Here is a 21175-nt window from a genome sequence, read left to right on the forward strand (position 1 = left end):
TTTAGCACCTTTCTAGCTCATGGAACAGCTAAAGCTAAACAGCAAGGCTCAGGTGGGACCTGGAAAAGGGAGCAGCAGTGAGGGGGGAGATGGCACCACACAGGTCACAACACTTGGCTCAGGAAGCCGCTGTGACTTTGGCAGCCAGGAGCTGATCAAGTCTCCTGAACATCCACCTGTACACACCAGCCTCATTTACAGTTCTCGAGGATTAACTTTTTTGCCCCCAGACTTCTGCAAAAAGCTGCATGGAACTAAATGGTCTCTAAGGTCCCTTCCAATCCAAACCATTCTATGACTCTTTGCATTTTAGGGGGGTTCAACCTTAATCAAATGGTCTCACGATTAATTTTGATAGTAACACTGTGCTAGAAGGATGTTGCTCTTAAAAGAAAAAAAAAGGCAAATTGAACATAACTGAAATCAAATGTTACCAGGAAGCCTTGAAAAACACAAAATTTGTTCCTGATACTCTCACTGGTAGCTACTGCAGGTGGTAATTTCAAAATTACAAACACTGAAAAATTATTTCTGCTTAGAAGGATTAAATTACATAATTACAGGGGAGAGTCTCTTTTTCTTTGAGAGACAGCAACTGGGTAGCACAGGTATATACATCAAAGCTGAAAACAGAACCAAAAAAAATGGAAATAGATTTGTATTTAAATTCAGAGGAACTATGTAAGTTTAAATTTAAAAACATTATAATCCCAGATTTTCTTCCCTCTGTCAAGAAAACGTTATAAAATACAAATATATGAAACTAAGAATAAAATAAAAAATAATTAAAATCAAAAGAAAGCATTTTAAATTAAAAAGTCATACAAATCACTAGAATTATTCCCAGTAAATAAGCCAATAAGAAATTGGGTCCAAGTAGAATTATTGCAATTTGAGGAAATTACTGTTTGTTTTTTCTTAATTTTGAAAGATAAGGTAGATGTGTAAGAAGAATAAAAAAAAAACTATTATGGAAAGCTCAGGGGAATTAAATCTGAAGAAAATACTCCAGGTCTATAAATATTGATGTAAGAGGACATATTTAATGGCACTAATAGCTAATGGATCTTAGGATAAACACTAACTAATTAATCTGACTTTATGTCTCAATATATAATCCTACTATTATTTTGGTCAATTCAAGCACCACATTAGAAGAGAGAAGCAAAGTGCAAGAGAGAATTCATTAATTTTAAATATCATCCTTACCATCAATATGCTTGAACGATATGAACAATTAGAAGAAGCTGAGGTAAAAAATTCAAAATTATAGCTTTAAAATTGATGAAAAAGACTTGGCTAAATGCTGAAAATCAATACATTCATAAATTCTAAAGACTTCTTACAGTAAATAATACTTTGTTACAGTTCATTTTAAAATGTTAGTAATTTTTCATTATAGTTCTTCCTTGCAGTGACAATGGGGATTTTCTTTACCAATTGTCTGTATTTCAGAATCATGTAACCTGCGTATGTGTGTGGAGGAGAAAAAGGGGCAGGACATGAGTTATCACAGGTTTAAGTAAGGAAATGGTAAACCAAACAGTGCCTTTTTTTCCCTGCCCTGCTCTCAAAAGCATCAAAATAATGGGCTGAGCCACTCTGAATAATTACCTTTTATTTGCAGCAAATACTAGAATGCTTGAAAAGTTCCAAAAGCATAAATTGCTAATGCTCAAGACTATTCCAAGAGCTCGCAGAAGAACTATGGTAACGAAAAACTACTTGAATTGCTAAACTGCTGTGCTGATAATCCAGCAGTGGCACGATCAAAAAATCAGTGAAGAATTGCAGTATAATCGCTGACACTCAATTTTCCTTCTTTATGGAAAACAGATCTCAAACAAACAGAATTAATAGCAACAAGGTTATAATCTTGATCGATAAAGGTGACTGGATTGATGTAGTGAATTCAGATCTCTGCAAGGCTCTCAATTAAATCTGTCAAACTATTTCAATAAAAAATAATGAGTTTTACTACAGATGGCACAGAGTTTATAACTCAGTTTATCTGCTTAATCTTAAAATATTCATAAATCGTCTTTCATAATTTTCATGGGTACCAAAGTATCTACTACTTGCTCAAAGCTATTTGAATTTTTTATTAGGGAAAAAAAAAGAAAATCATTGTTGGCAAGAACTGCAAATAACAAAAGAAAAAAGTGTATTAATTTCAAGTCAAATACAAAACGCAGAATCCTTATCAGTGAGGACAGCACATAGTATTGCTTGAGACTATAAATTAATGCAGAATATTTTCCTAGGAAGTATTCCTAAGCAGAACACTCTCCTGGTTCGAGAGTTAATAGTGCAACCCAGTGAACACTAGCGGATATCAGGATAGCAGATGATACATAAATATATTAATTTATTCAAATTATGGGCTACAAAAATACTCCTGTCAAAAGATGTTTTGCAGGATGGGATAAAAGAGTTTTATACAATGAAGAAGAATAAAAAGTACTTAGCGCTCTATGAAGTAATACTGGAAATGTGCAGAAAATGCATCAAAAATGAAAGATTTAAAATAACAAATATAATAAGCAAATTTACATTTTTCTCATAAGGTTCTGCTGAGCTCGGCTGTCTGTGTTGTGAAAGGGTTCTGGCACAGGCAAGTTCTAGTCCTTCCGCTGTGAACTCCCTGTCACCCTACAGAACCACTGTTGCTTACACTGACTTCATCAGAGGCAGAGGTATCTCATGTTTCCTTATTGATGCCCCAAAACAACCAGTAAATGATCATTTGTTGATGCCCAGCTGTCCTCAGATGTTTGGGGTTTCCTTCTGGTTGCTCAGTCCTGCCTCGTGTCACACATTACACAACAACGTAACTTGCCAAAATGTCATGGCTGACAATTTTCCAAGCATACACTCAAACAAAACTTCTTGTACATTCCAGAGATACAATTCCCACTGATTCAACTGGCCACAGAATTATACCATCATCAACTATTTTAGAAAACACATTCCTCAGCTCTCCTTTAGCATATATATGGGACACCAAACTTGCATATAAAGGATACTAAACTTACCAAAGCAATAATACAAGTATTCCTAGAATTATACTGAAAATGAATAATTAAAATTTCCATAGATTGAGGAAGTTTTCCTTTTGCTGATACATCCTTCCTTTAAAAGTTTTCTTGGTCAAAACATCATTGCAAATTTTCCAGCTTTACTATCCAGTGTTTAAACATTTCATATAACTACAGTCCATGTATTAATACCAAAGCCTTGTTTTATATTGCTTCAGATAAGATGCATCCCTTTAAAAGGAGGCAGGCTGATTTATTTCCCAATAAAACTGTAATTGCAACACCACATGTTAGACTGACTCATTGGCTATATACTACAATACTCCATCCATGAATAGAATTAAGAAAACAAGAAATACTCAGTGTTTTCCTTTCTGTATAATTTAAATGGAGTATTTCAAATATATGTGTTGTTCATGATTATTTTCTGCTGCAGAGAGATGATAAAGGTCCACAATTTCCCAGTATTTTAACTGGAAACAAGAACAGAAGGCTATGTGGAATTCATCGCACAAATCTGAAAAGACATAGAAATGTTTGGATTGTGGTTTAAATATACTAACATGAACTTAATAAATCTTGGGAGTGGGATGACGTTTTTTATCTTTTTCCATCTTGTTGGTGTTGGTGTTTGTTTGTTTCTTTTTTTTCTGGCCAACAAAATCTATGCATAGTTGATGCCATAGAAAAGTTTCACACAAGATATAAGATAAATTAAAAAGATGAGTGTAATCTATGTATGCTACAGCTTTGGCCAATTTTTCTTCTTGCAGTTTTTCTACTGACAAAAAAAGAATATTTACTGTGGGTTAGAACAAACTTTATAATCTCTATTTTGCATAGGAAAACCTCTATAATGAGACATATAAATTCTAAAGAGTTTCTGTAAATACTACTTACTACTTGTTGGTATACTGGGAATAATGAATTGCTCCCTGCATCAATGAAAAAAATTCAGAATCAGCTCTAAAACTCATACCTGGGAGAAAAGAGCAAGTGGCAAATCCTGTTGTCACCTATGATTCATATACTGGTTTTTTAGCATTTAATAAAGAGGTGAGTTGTTTTCTTTACAATTCTCACTGTCTCTTCTTAATATGCCGAGGAAACTCCAATATGAAAGGGACAGCAGCATGTAGCTCCAACTGCACTAGGATAGATGGAAAATGTATGCTGGGAATCATCCTGCCAGGTGCTGGGATATGTGGATAGAGGGACTCTCCCTCAGTGAACTCCAAAGATCCAGCAGAACCATTCAGGGTAATCAAGCAACCAGAAGAGCCTTCTAAATTTGTCATTATTACCAGTAAATTAGACTCAATTTGTCAGGGTGTCACAGGTGAAGAGGAAGTGCTCAAAGCAAAGGTCCAGGCAGGTGCTGGAAATATGGCAAAAGCCACAAGAAACTACAGAGATGGTCTTCCTCCCTCATATGGTTTTATGATTCCATTGAAATTAGAGGGATCAGTAGATCAAATTGCAGAATTCCAGCAAACAAAGAAATGGACAATGTTTGTGTTTTTTTTAACACCGATGTTGAAAGGAAAATATTATTAAACAAACAAGTTCAATCCACTCATTCACAGACCAGACTGTATTGGCATGATCTTCACCATCTCACTGAAATTGTCCTACAGCTGCATCTTACAGGCCATGGCCTGGAACATACTGCCCTTTTTCCTATATTTAAGCTTCATAAGCTCCAACTAGCATGGAAAATTGCTGCCTACTAAATATATGTATAGTTAAAACTCTAATGAAAGGTGATATATAAAATTAGAAAGCTCCTTTCCAAAGGCTAGCTTTTTTTATGGATAAAGGGGCACTGAATATAACAGGTGTGTAGTTTTTCTGCACAAGACATATTCATTCAAGCATTATGAGCTTTGGTCCATTCTGGAAAAATTCTGATCTATTCCATGGAAAGTAGAAACAAAAATTTGATAAAAGATAAAGGAACCCGTAGAAGATGCTTTATCAAGCCTAAAGGAAATTGCTCTATTACTTAAAAAAGAGGTTGCTAAAGAATTTTACCTAATGACAGAATCTTGTGTGAGGTGTTTATTAGCTATAATTTCTGTGTTAAAGCTGTCATGCAGCTGCAAACCATCTGAAGCATATAATATTAGCCCTTTATTGGAATTCTTCCAAATGGACTTTTGAAAAGAACTGGGCCCACTTTTATCTTAGCAACCATAAAACAGCAAGACAGAAAGCAAAAGAAGCATAATTTTGCAGCTATATAATTTTGCAGCTAAAAGGACTTGGAAAAATGCAGACCATTTGCTCAGTACAACAACTTACACAGTAAAAGTTCTTCTATTAGAATTTATTTTAATATGACGAAAATAGTACTAGAACACCAAGCGTACAAAGTTTTATACTTATAAGTTAGGAAGTTCTAAACTTGAAATTATCCATTGTCACTATGACAGAGTCTTCAACTAGACATCTAAATAGCTTTTCTTTTTTCCTTGCAGGATAAAATCTACTCACTCTGTGGATAGCTTTTGAGAATTGTTTTTATTTTTAATCATTCAAAATGTTGGTCCCATGGATTATTTAATTCCTTCTAAACAAAATCACCAAACTGAATAAAGAATATTTTTTGGGCGGTAAAAAAAAAAGTTATAGTTTGCCTGTAGCATTCTGAACCAACAAAGGACTTAGATTCGTGAGTCCTAGCTAGTTCCCACTTGGATCACTTATATCTAATCTGAGATCCTCAGGCTTCAGGCTGGCTGTTGAAAAATCCTGAAAGTGCCAAAAATACATATATATATATATATCTATATATCAGCTTTGAGACTGAAGTTTCACAGGACCTGAAAATTCTGCTTTGGAGAACAAATATGACTTCCCAGAATTACTTGCACAGTGTAAAGCAGAGAGACTTCCACTCTCCTTTAAGTCACCAAGTAAGAACTTCCTAACACGTTACCTTAGACAGGACAACTGGTAGTTAGGTTTATTTCAAACCTAACATCAGACAGCAAAATCAGCTGCTGCCTTTCAAACCTGTCACAGTGGTCTCTCTCTTGCCTCCACCCCTCTTCCCTCTACAGCAGCTGAATGATTAGAGAGCGTGCCCAAATTTCTGTGACATAACCAAAACTGTCTCTGCTTCAGAGGAAGAATGAACTACTCCTGAGGTAGTGATTAAAGCAAGCACTGAGCCGGGGGTGGATTGTAGATAACCAGGCCCTGTCCTTTCCAAAGGCTAACTTTAGCCTTCTATGAAGTTTTTTTAAAGTGTAAAAATAAATGAACTTTTATGAGGAAAAAGAGCATGTTCCCAGCATTTGAACCAGCAACTTTTTGTCGGGTTAGAGAGACTGACTGTTCTCTCTTTTTTCACTCAGTGAACATACAATACTTTAAAACATAATGGAAACCATTGTAATAGAAGTCAGGGGAATGACAGAACATAGGAGATGTAGATCTGAACATGCCATCAATGTCCCTTTGAAGGCATGGCTTTTATCACCTGGTATTAATTTGCTGTGTGATGGATCCCTTGGAGCCTCTTCTACTAAAACTTTCAGTATATATAAAAGAACTGGGGATTTTCTAAGGCAGAAGAAGAGACTATTCCTAAATCTTTAATGCTTAAAAAAAAAAGTATAAGTTAAAATTAATTATATCCTCAATATTTCCTGCTGCACATTTTTGATGATCACAATTTCATTGAAAGCTGACTCCTATTCATATAAAATTTTTTTCTCAGGGCTACAAATCAGGGCACTGAAGTCTTCCTATGGCACTAGGTCAAGCTTTGCTACAAGTATTAACTTCTTTGCACAAATCACCTGTGAATCGAGATGGTATTATTACACATCAGATACTAAAAACAAAATGGCTAAAAGAGCAAAGTAGTTTGGCATCCTCAGGGACAAGACTTAATAGCTTTTTAATGCTGAGAAACAGCTGTCATTAATCTCAATTGTCTAAGAAGGTAGCAGAATCAAGTGCTTGGAGTTAGAAACTCACAAACTCAAAACTATATATGCTAAGAATTTTATATTTTTAATATATCCATTGTCAGAAAACCTTTTGTTTAAGAAGTTGCTCAAATCTAGCTTTCCCAAGTGCTAGTCATTTACTTTAGCACAATCTCTTCTGTTTCCATAATTCCCTCCCACTCTCATACTTTGCTATGATAAGAGTTCAAGAGTTAACCTACAAATAAAAAAAAGACTGATTGTACAGCCTCATTCTCAAAATTGTGCTTTTCATATTACGAGGTAAAGAATGAGCACAATGGAAATGCAGAACTATTACTAAGCATTTAAAACTTTTGAAATCTGAATTGTTAAAAGAATTATTTTCAGGACAAAACATTAACTATGATATCCTGACGTAAAGAAATAAACCAGGCAAAAGTTTTGCTGTTGTATCATAAGAATACCATCATAAACATGGATGGACACAAATTATGTACAACTAATTTTAGTTATCCCAAGCCTCCAAACATCTCAAAGAAGGAACAGAGTTCACTGCATTCTGTTTATATACTCTTGCCTTGTGATCAACAAATTGAACATTAATTAGGGGAAAAAAATCAAATTCTGGTCTCTGCCTTTAAATCTTTGGTTCTAGTAGTGCTAAAATAACTACAGGTATTCATTAGGTTTTGGAAAATAAAAATTACATCCATGAACCTGGTGATAATTCAAAATCATTACCTCCTATTAAACCAATTTTTATGAGACCAATTAAATGCATAAGGTTGTACATATGCTGGCAATTTTGAAGGACCTGACCATATATTAAGCAGTAAGATACCTTTCAAAATAAAAATATAAACCAGCTTAAAAACCAGTATCACCAGGAATTATAGCCTTCCAGAAGAAAAGTTACACAGAAAAAAATGTAATCATCAGATATAAATAGATTTAGTCTGCTAATTTATAGGGAAATTTTATATATTTGAGTTCTAAATTGTACCTTGATAGGTTCCTCGTCTCCACGGAGATACACTCAAAGCGTAAGCAGCTGTGTCATCTGGGTTGACAGCAAGAACAGGTGCACCACTCAGCATTGAAAGATCTGAATATACCTGGTGAAGAGAGGAAAAGTCATCAAAAAAAGAGGAAAAGCAAGTTATTCTTGTAAGAACACTATAGATACAATATCCATTCTACTTGCTTTGAAAAGGATTCTATCAGTAAGTCCTGGCCTTTATGGACATGAAAGAACACATACTGTAAGAGGAATGCTGGCATATACAGATCATATCAAGCACAAATTTTTAAGTCATTGCTCAGTGCAATTAAAAGTATATTGCTCAGACCATGGAACTACTTACATACACATAAATGTGCACAGTCAGAGCCTTAAGATTTTACATACTGTTTTTCAGAAGTATGACAAAGACATTTAGCAGTAGTGATCCATCTAACCAGACAGAGCAAAGTAAAATCTGAAGTGTCATTATGACATCCTTTGCTAGACCTCAAGTGATATCAAACTGTGTTTTTTGATGTGTCACATTTTGTAAATGACACGCATACGTGACAGACGTAGTAACTGTGAACAACGGAAAGACCAATACAGTTTTCATATGCTGAATTTTATATTTTGCAAACTATAAAGCTCACTGCAAGAATATATGCTGAGAGTATTTTTTAATTGTCTCTCATTTCTCCCTTTTTACAGACAGACTCTGGGATCAGCTGCTCATGGAAGAGGCATTGAAGTCGGAGGCATCACCAAGCACAGCTGGTAATTCCCTGCTGGAGTCACTGGTACAAAGAGCAGCAGGTGAACTGTGTGAATGGTTCTGCTCACACCCTCTCTTCTGTTACCTCTGCCCCTGGGTGAAGCAAACTCCTGCTGAGGGACAGCATTTTAAATTGACACTGCAATTTCTGCACTCTGCTGCAGGTGACAATTTTCCATTGAGGCATGGAGGCTTTTTAAAAAAAATATCTTCAGGATATCATGTAGTACTGTAGCATGCTGCAATTTCTTATTACATTAAAAATGGTCTCTCTGTTCTTTAGGTGAATTTTGAGCAGAATCATAAGTCAAATCCGAAAAGCTTGGATTTTTTTTTTTCCAGTTCATTTAGTCATTTCATTAATGACAACAGTTAGCCTGTCAGGCATCCAATTGGAGACCTGCATTCTACAAAGATTTCTTTTGCAACAAAACCAGCATTAGATGCACAGATCATATTCACACTACCAAAAGTTACTTTTTTTTTTTTTTAAGGTAAATATGCTTTTTTAATATTTTCTGTTGAAAAACCCAATTCTTAAATCATCTTGTCTTCTGATACAGCTGGTCATTGCCTATAATGCATTCCCTCTCTGTGGCATTTATGTTAATATAATCCCTTGTTCAGGTGCAAGTACAATCTGGAACTTCTTTTCCACATAACAGAGAAAAAAATGGTAAGGCAAAAATCTTCCTCTTCCTGCATTTCAAACTGGATATTCAAAGTCCAATAACCAAAAAGCATTGGAAAAGAGACTGCTTGTCAAGAAAAAAAAAAAAAGGGGGGGGGGGGGGGCAGGGGGAATGAAAAAAAAAAAGAAGAAAAAGGCTAAAAAAGATACCAATGAGAAGTCTTTCTCAACTGGCAAACTGAAAAAAAAAATTGAAAAAAAAATCTTTAACTATGTTAACAGAGAGAAAGAATAAGAAAGGAGGAGCTGTTACACACTGAAGATGGGGAAATTTCATTTAATAAAAGATAAACAATAAATTATTCACGATTCTACATTTATGGATTATTCCATTTCAGTTTACAAAGAATGTATACAAAGTAAAGGCTAAGTACCTAAAAATTACAGCTAAGATAACAGAAATGACAGCAAATTATTAAGGATAGAAATAAGATTAGTTAAAATGAGATTTTTATTTAAGGAAAAGGTAACATGGAGACAGAACCAATAGTAATATAAATGTGATTAATTTAAATTGGCTCAAAAGCACAAGAGTAGGGTAATACACTTTCCATCAAAGACTGGACATACCTGACTAGTTTCTACAAAAAGATGTCAAAGTAAAAGGAACACTACTGGCATAGTTGACTGTAAACATTAAACACCTATGGATTGCTGATGAGTAAATATGGCCTGAAAGTTTGATGATTTTCAGTCACTGAAGAGAAGTTTTGGAAACCTTTTCTGAGAACTGAACTAACAGAAGCTCATTTATTTTAAAATGAAGTTGTTAATCTTAAGGAAATGACTCTACAACCAAATAGGAAGAGGCTGAGTGAAGGCAATGAACCAATTTCAGTACATACACAGCCACTGTTTCAGTGTTTGATCCAGATGCTGATATCAAGACATGAAGGAATTCTCCCTTCCCTCCCCTGCATCAGATTGAGCCTTTTGGGTTCACTAAATCTTGTACATAACTGATGCTGATTGCAGTCTGCTGTCACCTCTCCCACTGCAGTCATTAAACTCACTCGCATTCCTTATGCTGCTCACTGTTCCCACCGACACCAACACTCACCATCTTATCATTAATGAATCACTCCCATTCATTTTGCAACCCTATTTGTCTCTACTCTTGAAGTCACTCACACCTCAGCCAACCTCCAAACAGTGGTCACAAGAATATTATCGCCTACCTCCTACATCCTGACAAGGTCTATGCTTGTAACAGACATCACTCACCAGTTATCTTTTATGTGTTCCTTAATTTGAACTTTGTCTTGCTCTAATGGCCATGTGATTTATCAGCTCTGCTACTGGGACTAATTAAATGATCAACCTCAGATGACAAATGGATAATAAAGGTGCATGCCCACACTTGCACATGCACATGAGGCAATTTATACTAATACCACAAATCATACCAAGAATTCTATTGAAAGAGAAGTGTTCACAGACATTTGAGATTCCAATATGACATAATGTTGTGTGACATCTGTCTGCTTAACTGTAGATATATTACACATGTGTTTATGCAAAAACAATACATCCAAGAACACTCAGAAAGTGAAAAAGTTGGAGAATTTACATGGGAAAAAGTCCAGAAATTGCTGATTTTTATAACAATAATTTATTGTAAAGATTTTATAAATGTAGTGGAAAGCTTGGAGCAAAGCAACAAAAGAATTGATATCCAGTGAGCCTTAAGTCTTTTGAATAGTAGAGAGATAGGTATTGCTTATTTGAATGCATTTTTATGGGGATTGTATGTAAAAAAAAGACACAATTTTAGTCTCAGATGTAGCATTATATAATTGTATATTCTATAATAACCTACCATGTTCCCAAAGGTATCTTAATGTGTGTGACAAAATCTTTAATGGGTCATTATTGTTAGACAAATACATTTTGAAGAAAGTAGGGCATAAATTGGGGTGCTTTTATTAACAATAAAAAAAAATAACATTCAGATTTACAAGCTCTCCAGAATGAGTCAAGATATGGAATTACTTTTACCAGTTAGTGGGACAGGCAGTCTGTTATCCTCTGTCCTAATGTGCAAGGCCAGCTGTCAAGACCACTAACCTATTTCAAGAAAAAAATCTGACCTAAGACCTGACTATACCCTTAATTGATCAAACAATTTCATAACTAGCCATCACAAAAAACACCTGCCAACAACTACACTTACTCTAAAATTTTGTAGGCCTTTGTACCCTCTATTATTGCTATGAAGAATGGTTTTTCTTTAATGAAGTCTGTTACAAAAGTTTTGGTAGGTAACGTGGAAGACAAAAGGATTGAAATTGGAAGGAAATACAAAAATAGGATTATGGAATACACAGATTTACTTGTGGTTAAAGAACATAAACTTGGTGACCTTCAGTGATAAGGTTTCTGGAGTTGCATAGAATTTATTCTCAGAAAATATCAGATACATTACCAAATAAGACTTAGCCTGAAAGGGGAAGACCCTCATTAAATTTTTATGATAAATAATTTTATTATTTTGAGGCATTTGTTACAAATACCCAACCTTCATGCCATTCTTTCATTGACATTGTAAAGATCCAAAATAGATATATAGAGGAAAGAGAGATAAATGCACTAGAGAACAGGGATTTCATGTTTTTTCATTATGTATTTATTCCACAATAGTTTCATAAATTACTAACAGTTTGTATAACCTAATACCTGAAAGGTAATTTAACTGTACCTTGAGATTCCTCTGGAGAATTTACTTTAATGGTATCTATTTTGAACAGCATTGAGAAAAACAGTTGCACAGTTTTATATTTTTGTTGCAAAACCAAGCCTTGAAAGAATTAGGCACCTTTACAGCTAAAGTTACTACCCAAGGTGTAATTAGAAGGAACCATCAACGCATCAGACAATTATTTATTTATATCCAGCAGTGCCTTTTATATATATTAAAAAAAAAAAAAAAACCATAAAAATTTTTGTCGTGAGACTGACAGACTGAATTTTCATAGAAATGTTTTATACTGCATCCTCTTGTAGGATGATTTGAATCTAATTTTACAGACACTAACTCCATTTAAGTTGCAGTCACTAACCTTACATTAATTCAGCACCAGAGAAGGATATGCTCTCTGGTTGATGTTATATGTGCACAAATTCTTTATGAATTCTGTTGTCACTTTTTTTTTCATATCCAGGAGTAAGTTAATCATGAGAAAGTCTATTTGTTGCAAGATGCCCTGGAACCAGCCATGAAGAACACAGTGGCAGTAGTTCCCTAAGGTTTAACACATCAATCAGTCTAAAAGAGACCATATAAAAGTTCATATTTTTCAAGGGAATTTATGGAAATTGTCTTTTTAATCATTGTGGGCACTGAAAGTGTTCTGCTTAGAATTTTTAAGGTACAGTGATGTGACCTCCACTGAATTCCAGTGGCACGTCTTCCCTCCCCAGCTCTAGATACTCACCAATGGTTGCACAGACAATCAAACCACACACCCAGAAATTATTGCAGCCCCAGACATAAACCCCCTATATATGACTGAAAAGGAAAAAAGTATTATTCAGAGGGAAGAGAGCTTTCCTTATGCAGTAAACACTTATTTCCCTCTTCCTCTTTCCAAACTTACTTTCATTTTAAATAAGGGTACTTTTGCAGTGGTACCCTTATTTTGGTTAAGCTATTATAATAAATACAGCATATACTGAGAAACAGAGTAGCATATATACAATGTAATTTATTTTTTAATGAAGTGAGGTTTTAGTTAAGTTTATAGTTTAATAGATGAAGTTATTAAAATGGAATAGTGAAGATAAATTTATACCTCAAAGGCAAAATAACCGAATTATTAATTCAGCCAAATAACTTATTGCTAGGGATTCATCATGCAGTAAGTTGTTTGTTTATGGACATGCCCATAAATTATTATGTTTGTCAGCTACTGCAATATTTCATACCATTCTTGATATAGTTTGAGGTTTATTACTTCTGTAAATGAATTCTTATGCCTTTTTAAAATAATGTGTATGTCCCAGTTTATCCATGAGAAATTACCTTGCATAGTGGATATACTCCATCAATGCAGGATGTATGGAGCAAATCAACCAATTTAATAATGAAGATGTTCACTAGCCAATAAAATTACAAAAGATCCCATCAAAAACATTTCCAAAACTATCACTTTTTGGATTATCTTTGCTCTGTCTCTGCCAAGACTGACAAGATTTCTTCTACCTAATCACTAATTTAGGTCAAGGACAATATAGGAAAATCTCACAGATGCTGGATTAAACAGGAGGAGGAGTTACCACTGAGCTGTCAGCAATTGCCTTCAAGGGAAACACTGACCAAGACAAAACTAGTCTGTTGTGCTCTGCTCCACAACATTACCAATAATCAGGCAGCATGGAATGAACACCACCAACAAAATAACTATAATTTCTTTCTCCTGTTGCTCTTTGTGCTATACACATCTGAGAAAATAAAGTTTATTTTGTTTCTCCAACAAGGTCTTTGGTCACATTTCACCCTTAGAGGAGGTTTTTCTGCATTCTCCTAATAAATATCGATACTGGTGGTCATGTTCTAGATTTAGTGATTAAATCCCAACTAATAGACAAACCCTTCTGGAAATAAAAGCAAGCAAATGAACTTTGCTCACTACAATAGCACAAGACACTACATGACATCTGCTGGAGAGTGCTGGAAGTGATTAATATTATTTGCTTTGTTGAGGGGACAGTTTCCAGACACCAGTAGGTTTAGTAATTGTGCCCTTTCCAGCAATTCCAGCCCACCTTGCTTCAACTGTTCTGTAGCTGCTTCTGGGTAAAAACCTACCATAGAGAAAATACATTATTCACACTGATTAATTTAGTACATGCATACAAGCATGAAAAAGCTGACCTTACTACTTCTCTCCCAGAAATCCCAGAGGAAAAAGAGCACACATAGCTGGACTGTCAAGTGGTATTTCATAGAGGAAACAACAACAACAACAAAAACCAAACCAACCATCCAACCAAACAAACAAAAAACAAACAAACAAAAAACAAACAAAAATAAAATAATAATAAAAAAAAACCTAACACCACAAGACCAACCAAAACTAGATTTCAGGATCCTGACAAGACCCTCAAGGAGGTCAAAGTTCAACCCAGCTTACCCTGGCTTAGCTACAGCTATCATAAATTCATTTAATGCAATGTTTCTGGAAACACATACAATGAATGACTTTAATGTATTCATTTTGAAGTTTATTATTTCTGTGCCTTTCACTTTCATTGGCACAAAAAATATTGAGTTCACACAAAATGGGAAAGCAGAAAAAATAGTTCTGTTGCCAATTTTCAAAAACATTCACTTCTTTCAGAGATGAAAACACAAATGTATTAGAAATGTAAATGCATTCACATCTAAAAAACTAAGATTGTTGAAAAAAAAAATGTCAAAGCTGGTGATGCCCAAAAAATCATTTCCCTGTTTGTTTTGGGGGATAATAATGAGTCAAAAAATGGGAATATGAAGCTAGACCTTTCTATAGGATACAGAGGTTATTAAATGTAGATTCACCAGTGAAAACCTGGAAAACTGGAGACTAGTAAGAGTTCAAGGAAGGATTTTCACATTGCCATGAATTACCATTGTAGAAAGCTGCTGCTGGTATATAAATTATCTCCCTTTATAGAATAAGGTGAGGCCACTCTTTACCATTACCTTTCATTTTGAGTAAAGCAGCATTTGGTGCTACTGGCACTAAGGTAGAGAGCAAAAGATCACTCTGTTTGCAAGTCCACACCAGTTAACTTGTCAGATTTTATATTTACATATGCTGGCAATCACTAGCCCACTCCCTGCACTGCTTTAATAGACTGAGCCCTTCTGGCAAGCAGTTCATAGCAATAATAACTACATGCCATCTACTCTAGATTTAAATGCCATGACAGAGTCACAAATATGGATTTTCCTTGAGCAAAGTCTAAGATGTTGCTACTCAAGAACCTTCTCTGCAGCTGAGAAGAAAAACAGAAGTCATTTTCTTTGCCCTAATGTACATTCTACCTCTGCTGGTATATGACATGAGATCCAATAAATAGATAAGAAAGGAAGGAAAACTACTGAAATACTTTTATCACTTTCAAATTAAACATGCAAATAAGATAGTAGGAAAATCATGGAGTTACAGTACTAAAACACTTTTTAAATAGGAAAATGTGTTTGAATAAATCCAGTTATAAAATATATTTAATTGAAAATATGAAAAATAATCAGGACTATATTTAGTAGTAAAAACACCTTCTTGAGCAGGGAAACTAACAAGACTGTATTTTCTAAGAATTTCTATCAATCTCCCCAGTGACCCATTGCCACTCAACAATCCCAGTTATTGCCTCTGAATGTTCTTTCCCATCAGCAAACACACAAAGTATTCCAAACTTCCTCCAACACTGCTGGATTAACAGCTGGGTAATAGACAGTAACTGCCAGAATTTCTTCCATGAAATGCAAGCACTTACTGGCCAGGCCACTGGGCCATTGGAAGTGTGTATAGAGAGAGCTCATGCTGCAATGCTTCCCTTAGCTGGTTAGTAATGTTGTCCTTTTCCTGCACCTGTAATACTCAATGTTTTATGACAATTTTATGAACCCAGTAATTCTAAAGGCCCTGATTTGAAAACTGATGGAGTTGGCCAATGTTTTCAAACCAGTGGGGAAGGAAAGGAGGACAGATGAGCAAATGAACAGAGAGCAATAGTAGAAGTGTTGTCCCCTCAGGAACCACACTAAAACACAAATCTTTTTTTCCATAAAACATACAGTAAAATCATACACTAGCTCAGAAATTTCCTGACTGTAAACATATCCATATACTTTAAACTATGTAAAATTTTCTCATGCATACATGAAGTTTATGAGGGTATCTGCAATTACAGTAAGATTTGCTACAGTAATACATATTGTACAGGTCCTTGGAGATAAAAGTATTTGTCACATTATCAAAAAAAATTACCTTGTATATTAACTTGTTCTTCGTATAATTGTGCACCCATAAAATTTTATGAGTGACTTTTCCCACTGGGCAATCTATCACAATACAACCCTGTGGCAGAGGTTTCTTCCCTATTCCCTTAAGACTGAAGATGTTTTCAGAGCCAGCTGTAACATTTCGTAGAATAAGCTTCCCCTGTGACAAAGAAAGGATAAAAAAAAGTTTCATCACTGTACAAGTCCCCTTTGGCTGCCAAAGCAGCTCTTTTAGTTCATTAATCTTAAATTTAGGTGGAAAACCATGCTTACAAGAAAGTGCTCCTATTGACTTTTCTCTTAGGTAAATTCCATTGCTAAACAGAGAACAAAACCAAAAAAACAAAAGCTTTCATTTTCAGTTTTTCTAAATTATGAAATGTAACAATATAAAGTCTCCATATTTCTAAATTCTATAATTCTTGGTTTCTCCTTGAAAAACAAATATCCAAGAAAATATTTTCTCATGCCTAATTGTTTCTTATATAATGTTGAACTTCACTCATTGAGCATTTCCACCTGTCCTTCACCTGGGCTGAGGGAACTGGGAATTTTAATCCTGGAGAAAAGGAGACTCGAGGGGAACTCATTGCTTTCTTCAACTACCTGAAAGGATGTTGCAGTGAGGTAGAGGTGGGTCTCTTCTCTATGTCTCAAGTGAAAGGTCAAAAGGAAATGGCCTTAAGTTGTGCCAGGGGAAGTTCAGATTAGATATTAGAAAAAAGGTTTTACTGAAAGAGTGGTTAAGAATTAGAATTAGCTGCCCAGGGAGGTGGTGGAGTCACCTTCTGTAGAAGAGTTCAAGAGGTATCTGGATGTGGCACTGGGGATGTGGTCTGTGGTGGTGCTGGATTGTTGGCTGGACTGGATAATATTGGAGGTTTCTTACAACCTTGATGATTTTGTGATTCAACTAAAATGTTCTTCATAATCATTTGCCATCAAAGGATTCAAAGCTTTTGGCTTTTAATAATTTTATAATACTGGATTCCTAAACTACATTACATTTGGCTGGTAATGAAAGCAGAATGGTTACTTATGTTTCACAGAATATTTTGGGGATTTTTTTGTCTTTGGCAATTCACACATTTCAATAGCAACCTGCAGTCAAAATCTCTCAACTCTTATACAGGCAAAACCACAAGTACTGCTTCTTGCTAAATGTGTCATAACCTTTGCTCTGATCTTCATTTTAGCATTCAGAATAGTGATTACTCTGATGGCAAAAGCAGCTTTGAAGTAGTGCCTTAACTTGCAAAATAAATTATTTTACTAAATAAAGTACTCATCACATAAATTAATTTGTGATGTATGCATGCAATGAGAAATACTCAATGTTACTACTTTATTATTCAGGCAACAAAATACAATTTAAAATAGACTAACACAATGTATATATTTGTGGTAAAAGTTCAGAATCTTTACAGAATAATTGTAGGATTTAAGGACTTAATGGAAATGAATAGAAATTAAGGTTTTAAAAGAAAAGTAAATAAATAAGACATAATAATGGAGGGTAGAGAAATCTATCACATCTAATCTTAAGGTTTGCAAAGTTAGTTCTTTTGGGTTGTTAGTTCAACCAGTAGGAAATCTATCCATTTCTTTCTCTCAAGCAGATGCTTTAATATTAGTAATTGTCTAAACACTCTCATAATTTGAATACTGATGGTCACTTTATTGATAGAAGCCTCCTTTTCAAATGTTGAAACTAATTTTCTCTTACCGTTGTTACACACTCAGCAACAGGATTGAACATGAGAGGATACAGAGCTGTTTCACCTACACCAACATTTATTACAGGAGGGCCATAAAACCCCTCTCCTTCCAACTTTGCTTCAAGTCTCCAGTCCACACTGGAAGTATTACTCTGAAATAAAAGCAAAATGTAAATTGGATTATGGATTTAAATTTTTTAATGTGCGTTTCAGCTTTCACCTGCAGTTATCACCACATCAGAGTACAGTATTCATTAGCTCAAAGTACTGGCTCAGAGCACCTTTGGGGAGAATAAAAACAGTGCATTTTAAAAATGAATTAAACTAATAATAAATCTCTTACTCCAGGCAGCCAGAAGTACAGCACCCACAATATCAGTAGCAATACTGTCAGCAGGAATACTCATTAGAAAAATATGAGCATGATCTAGCTAATGGTCAAGATGGAATTTTTAAGTATCATCATAAACATTTAGAAGTAACTTTATGGTGCTGTTTAACGCTAGCCAAAACTCTGTTCCTTCTCCATCTGCAAAAAAAATATCTTTGTGTACCTCTTTGAAGTGCTGATGTGCTGTGCTGGCCTATATTGCCTCGTTTGGCAACTGACTTTATTACAGGATCAGTCTTGCTAATGAATTAAGAACTCTGTCTCCAAAGGAGTATTTACAGTCCTGTGTTCTCAGAATCTGGTCTTTCAAGAGACTAAACTACCTTAAAGAATGCCTGTCCTGAGGAGTTTGAAAGCCTGTTTAAGAAACGTGTTTATCTTGCATCCAGACGTATCACAGGACTGCTCGGTTATGGTAGAAAGTGAGATATTTTGTAATACATGCTTGAAGGTTGCATAAAAGTAGTCAAACTAAAATAATGCTGTTCAGATTCCTACTATTTGAAAGATCCAGACAACCAAACATCCAACTGAAAAAAAGTTAACATCCATCTGAAAGAGAAAATAAACTGCCATTCATAAGCCAATATACATGCCTTGTCAAATAGAGAAGATTAATCTGATCTGATCTATGAAGAGAAAATACTCCTTTGACCTGTAATGGTCTTCTCCATGGAAAACTGTATATAAACATCAGAGATAAACAGTGGATTTGAGGGACTAGAGATGATACTTCAGTCTTTTTTTCCTTCCTTGAAAGTCTCTCAAGCTCAGCAGACTCAGCCTCAGAAACTAAGACCTGTGGTCATCAGAACCGACCCATGGCATGACACAGGACCTGCAGTATCATATATATAAGGTTTGCTTAATATCTATGATAAATGCTAAATTTTTAGTTGTTTAGAGGTAAATTGAGTGCTTGAGCTTGTATGCCTATTTGGAATTTTGAGTTTTGTGTAGTGCCTCAGTCTTTCAAAATACTTTTATCACTCTGGTCTCCAAGTCCATATTAACCACAATTATATATCTCTTGTAGAAAACACAAAAGAAAAAAGTAATTGACTGATATCCTCATGCCGAGGACAAAATGAAAGTGAAAAGAAGGCATCAAAAGCTTATTTTTATTCTCATGGGTTTTTTCCTCCACAATATCAGGAACAGCTTTATCCTTTTGAAAACCAGTTTGACCAGTTTTAAAAGTGGCAGGTCATCACTCTGCTAATTTAGCACTTTAAAAGGTGGGATAGAGGAAAAACATCATCATGATTGTTCCTAGCTAAGGAAAAGAGGAAGACAGTGAAAATTTGGGGGCTTAAGTTGTTTTATTTTTAATGATTTCTAGTGCCATTGGTATCAGATGTTTCCTTTATCCACACTAGTCATGATTACACCAATATGTAGCACAAGTAATTCTTCTTAATCTCTAACACAAAAACTTATCATCTAGAGAAATTTAGTTGACAAAAATGGCCACTTTGAAATTCTTCTGTAATAAATCCTTATCATCATCATCATCATCATCATGGCTAGGCTTTGCGAACGAAGATTTGAGAATAAATCCTTCTAATACAGCATGAATTTGTCTAAAAGTATCTTCTAAAGAAAGATATTAAGGTTAACTGTAAACATTAGAAACTTGAAAGGAAATATATGTTAAATTCTACTCCCTTGTACTTGTTCATTAATAAACAGTTTTAATTGCTTAATCATCTAATTCTTACAGGAGCTCTGCTTAATGCAAAATTTTATCCAAAGCCTGTTAAAATTATAAGAAACACAACTAATACTAGGGGAGTTAGAATTTTCTCATAATAAACACAACTAATGCTAAGGGAGTTAGAATTTTCTCACATAATGGTAGGTGGTTCAATCCAAGGTACATAAAAAGGTTCCATGTATTGGACCTATACCTGAAGAGGTTGAAAGTAATAGATGGAACAATTACATTCATCTCACACTTGAGAGAATTATGGAAACTTCAGCCTCAACTCCCATATTAAAAAAAACAAAATGAAAACAAAACAAACAAAACCCTACAAAAAAAAATTAACAATAATCAAAACCACAAAAACAAAACCAAAAACCACTCCAAAAAAACCAAAAACCAAACCAACAAACAAACAAACAAACAAAGAAACCCCGATTCACAGATCTCTGATTCAACTGTGTTCTTATTCTGCCTCTGTCACTAATTCACTCCATGGCTTTAAGCAAACAAGTTGACAATTTTATTTGCTCCATTTATAAAGTGTTCTACCTAACACACATATTTGTCCACTCATGTGTGCAAAAAGTGCTTTGAACACTAAATATTTGGTTCAAGAAATTAAGTGCAGCAGATTGAACAACCCCATCCTCAGTTTCACTATGAGCATCTGTTTTTCTCTACAGAACATTTCAAAGTTTAAAAATTAAAATGACACTTGTAATAGTGCTAACTAACAAGATAAAAGTGTGGAAAAATTTCTGATGGAGAAACTCCAACTAAATAAATGTCTATAGAAATCTAAAGTATTTAACTCTGAACAAGAGTAACACAATGCTTGTACTGAACATGAAAGAAACGTTGTGAAAAGAATAATGTACAGTCAGAAAATTAACCTTAGGATTTAAAAGGACAGGAA

The 21175-nt window shown here is 34.7% G+C and overlaps 1 protein-coding gene across 1 annotated transcript in view; it reads right to left on the reverse strand.

Moving 5' to 3' along the window:
• Positions 1-21175, reverse strand: part of CFAP47 (cilia and flagella associated protein 47) — a 271615-nt gene that overhangs the window by 126810 nt on the left and 123630 nt on the right. Inside the window, 3 exon segments of the mRNA XM_050332181.1 lie at positions 7986-8097; positions 16429-16602; positions 18169-18312. Of these exon segments, the coding sequence (XP_050188138.1) occupies positions 7986-8097; positions 16429-16602; positions 18169-18312 (430 nt within the window).

Source organism: Myiozetetes cayanensis, unplaced genomic scaffold, assembly GCF_022539395.1.
Source record: "Myiozetetes cayanensis isolate MyiCay16 unplaced genomic scaffold, myiCay2020 scf5-8, whole genome shotgun sequence".
NCBI classification, from domain to species: domain Eukaryota; kingdom Metazoa; phylum Chordata; class Aves; order Passeriformes; family Tyrannidae; genus Myiozetetes; species Myiozetetes cayanensis.